We start from the raw sequence: 4,129 nt of genomic DNA, 5'->3' as shown, positions 1-4,129 counted from the left end.
CTCCGGATACTCTAATTTGGCTGCAAGAAAAATCAGGAGAGTACTCTACAAAAACTGGTTATGGCTTGGGTATGACGTCTAAGCTGATGAGGGGAGAAGCAAACGATCCAGTTCACTGGCTGCGTGATATATGGAATGTAAAAACAATCCCCAAGTTGAAAGACTTCTATGGAGAGTAATAAAAGGAGCTATACCGGTCAGCTCAAACTTGGAAAGGAGAGGGCTCCCGAGATTTAACTGTAAAGCGTGTGGAGCGCATGAAGATGACCTGCATGTTTTTCTCAACTGTCCTATTGCAGTGGAAGTTTGGAACCAGATACCACTTGCTCATAAACCCCTCACTTCCATCCCTTATTTGGCAATGCTAATCAAACAAGGAGAAGACTATGTCCCTTTGCCACCGACGGGTCTAAATGCCCCACTATGGCCTTGGGTGGTTTGGAACTTGTGGAAAGCAAGAAACAAGCTAGTCTTTGAAAACAGAGCCTTTACAGCCCAAGAGATTGTTCTGAAGAGTACTAAAGATGCGAAGGAATGGAACGATGCACAATCGGTACAAAAAGCTACTACTCTCAACAACTTCTCACCATATCGGCCTCCAGTTTGCTCTTCTTGCCCCCCTCCGACTTTTCCGGCAGATATACTTGTTTGCAATGTTGATGCAGCGTGGAACGCAGTGTCTGGAGCTTGTGGCATTGGTGGAATTTACTCTGGTGATAATGTTCGAAACCTTCCCAACGTTTCTGAGGCTCATAGCCATGTCTCTTCAGCTTTAGTGGCAGAAGCCTTAGCTGTACATCGGGCAGTTGCCCTTGCTGTCTATTCAAACGTGTAATCCTTGGCAGTTCTATCTGATTCCCTCTCTCTGATCAAGATGTTGAAGAAGAGAGAGACCCAACCTGAACTGTTCAGTATCATGTTTGATATCTATCACTTTATGACTTTCTTTGATGTAATATCCTTTGATTTCATTTCTAGAAACTTCAATGCGGAAGCTGATTCTGTGGCAAAATCAGTTCTTGCTAGGTTTGTAATGAACTCCATTCATGGAGGGTAAACTCTTGATAAGTAATGCATGTTTGTTTGATCAAAAAAAAAAGAATTTTTATATATAAAAAGTGTAGTGAAGGCCTAAAAGTGACAACTTTTTTTCTATAAGGACAATAGTATATTTTAGTTGTTCGTTTTTTGCAGTTTTCCCTAAAATAAAAAACAATCAACCTTAGTCTCTTTGGTCTCGTTGTTGCATAGTGTATCCCACTGATATCTCACCGCTTCTGCTCTCTCTCTCTCTCTTTTTTCTCTCAGTCAAACTCTCCATCGCTCACACCATCTATATCTCTCCTTGGACTTCATTTTCATCTCTAACTCGTCGAAGGGCATCATAGCCAGGCTCACCTTTCTCCCATGTTAGAGTACTCTCCTTCCGATTCATATTTTATTCTGGCAATTCACTCTCTTTCGGTTTATTTTCCGTTCCTTTCTTTATGTATAGCTGTTGAGACGACACTCAGTTATCTACTGCCATGTTATAAGTTTCTGGAACAGTTAAACCCAAAAAATGTTATAAGTTTCTGATGTTAGAGAGATAACCAATCAAGAAACTTATATAAAGAGTCACCTAAATATTCAATCCACTAAACTATCTGATGATTTTTGATTGCGTTTTATCGGTGTTAAGACCAAAAGGATCATTTAATAATCACTTGGAAATCACTAACACTATATGATAGTGGAAAATAACATAGATGACTGATAATGGCATAGTTGCATCTACAACATGTTAATATGTAATCATGTACAATACAGATTTCGACCAGGACCACCATAAAAGAAATAATCCCCCCAGTCAGTTTCGTAGGCATATCTTATATTGTAACAACTCTCTTGGGTAGTGAAATATTCAGGAACATGATCATGAATTGGTTTCCATGTATTACATTCATCATATATCTTAAGTTTTCTAAAATAACTAGCTCTTTCATATCCTTCCGATGCAAAACCCCCACTTCCCATGTTTGTCATTGTATGTTGTAAATTAACTCTATAATTTGTTATTTCGCCTCCCCATGTAATTTCGGTTGCCCCATTTCGTAGATGATTGAACAATATGGAAGGCCAATATCCGATAAATACATGGTGATTAAGTTTCAACCACCAGTTCCCTGTCCGGGGATCCTATGATAAAAAAAAAAATTTTAGTTCTTAGCTTTGAAATATATCTTATGAGTATAATTGTTGTAGTTATATTGTGAAAGAATTTTGTATTATATTTGCCTTCCATATAGTTGTCGGAATCTCATATTGCTGACCACCTAAGGTAGAAACATGACCAATAGGTTCTCCTAAGACATGCTTGATTGACAGGAACAAAGCCTGGACAATCAAGATTGTAGCAGCCTGAACGGTACCCATCTGCCTATTTCCATGTTAGAAAACATACATAAAGAACAATAACCATATCTATAAGTATATATTCCAACAAAATATAGCCAAAAATGAAATAATATTATCAACTCACAGTCCAGTAAATAAAGAATCTAGCGTTGTCATCACCATAACGTCCTGGATAGACCTAATTAGAAATAACGCTTATTGAAAGACTACAAAGAGAATACTATAATATATTTATAAATATGGAACTGAAATAAGAAGCTAAGACCTGCCAACCAAATTCAATAGTGTTAAGGTTAGAAGGAGGACCCGCCACAAGCCACATTTGTGCTAGGCTAAATTCTCTTGGCATTTGCACATAAGGTTTCCACACATTTATAACTGCTTCGGCTCCACGAAAGATTCCATTTACGCGGAGGGTGGCATACTATATATGTTCATACACATATATATGAATTACAAAATACAAATTTGTAGACATGTACGACTAAAGAGAAAGCAAAATGGTCTTCACATGGTTATTGAGTCATATAAATGAATGCACCTCATGGATTTCATTAGTCGAATTGGCTGGTTTTCTTCGAGGAATGTTGTTGGGATATTTTTTGCCGTAGCTTTCTATTGATTCCGCTCGTAAAATATCTTCTCTTGTCGTTCTTCTGATTGGAATAGTATTTTGGGGACATTTTCCATTGATTGTCCAGAGTTGAGTCACTATATTTGAAGTATCATTGTTCCATTTATCGGGGTCACCACTTGGTTTCATCTAAAACATAACATTGATACATATATATATATGAAAATATATCAAATTAAACAGAGGAAAATTAAACCATGTCTTAGTTCTACTAATCCGAATTTGACAGTTTGACATGGGTGCTTTTGTATCACAACTATTTGTAATGCTTTTGGAGTTAGAAAATTATAAACAAAATTATCAAAATCTTATATTGAACATAATATATACGTTCATGACAAGAAAAAGTGAAACTTAAAAACCGGAAAAAAGATTCAGACCTGAATAGTATAGTTTTTAAATAAAGGATGATCATAAATAGGATGATTTTTCATATGGACACAATCTATTATACCTCCGTATGGACTCTGCTTATATTAAAAGACGTACGTTAGTAAGAATTAAACGCAAATGAAATTGGTGTAATTAGGAGTAATTTTCTCTATAGGACTAAAATTAATCAACCTTGATGGATTTAACAGCAGGTTTGTCGAGTTTCTTTAAAAGTAGATCTATTTTAGCATCATGAGTATCTGAAAACTCTCCATCGATGACAATTGCTGGTATGATTAGAATGCCAAGCACACAAGTCACTATGATTTGATTGATCATGACTTTTTAATTCTATTTTGGACTGCTACTAGGTCTTCAGGTTTATATACTTAACGTAGATGAGATGATTGTGTATTGAACATGTTTATACTTTTGGTGTTTAATATCAATCCACATATAACAAAAAAAAAAAAAAAGTAACAAATCAATATCTCTTATAATTTAACTGTGTCTTATTTCCCTTAACTTTAATTCACTTTTCCAGGATTGTCTTTTACCTAGTTTCTCTCCCATCTTTTAATTAAAAGTAGACAAGATCCAACTGAACATGTAGATTATTCCTTGGAATATGTTACTTCATTTCGGGCATATACACATGCTATTAATGTACTCATATGGTTTCCTACAGAAGTGGGAAAATAAAAATATGTTAAATTAATTTATTTT

At 35.6% G+C, this 4,129-nt stretch overlaps 1 protein-coding gene and 1 pseudogene across 1 annotated transcript; one reads left to right on the top strand and one right to left on the bottom strand.

The window, feature by feature from the left end:
* The first annotated feature begins 361 nt into the window (after window positions 1–361).
* LOC106297164 lies at window positions 362–1,057 on the top strand. Its single transcript, XM_013733442.1, has 2 exons — window positions 362–831; window positions 979–1,057. The coding sequence occupies exons 1-2, from the start codon at window positions 362–364 to the stop codon at window positions 1,055–1,057; spliced, it is 549 nt and encodes a 182-aa protein (XP_013588896.1).
* Window positions 1,058–1,794: 737 nt separating this feature from the next.
* Window positions 1,795–3,742, bottom strand: LOC106297163 (annotated as a pseudogene).
* Between the last annotated feature and the right edge of the window lie 387 nt (window positions 3,743–4,129).

Source organism: Brassica oleracea, chromosome C6, assembly GCF_000695525.1.
Source record: "Brassica oleracea var. oleracea cultivar TO1000 chromosome C6, BOL, whole genome shotgun sequence".
NCBI lineage: Eukaryota > Viridiplantae > Streptophyta > Magnoliopsida > Brassicales > Brassicaceae > Brassica > Brassica oleracea.
The sequence above is the reverse complement of the archived record's forward strand: the minus strand, read 5'-3'. Positions and strand labels throughout refer to the sequence as shown.

What these genes read in the sequence shown, in the direction of transcription:
- LOC106297164 (XM_013733442.1), top strand. Translation starts at nt 362, where the DNA reads ATGCTAATCAAACAAGGAGAAGACTATGTCCCTTTGCCACCGACGGGT. An exon ending in CTTGCTGTCTATTCAAACGT is followed by an intron (nt 832 to 978) that starts GTAATCCTTGGC and finishes TTTCATTTCTAG; the next exon opens with AAACTTCAATGCGGAAGCTG.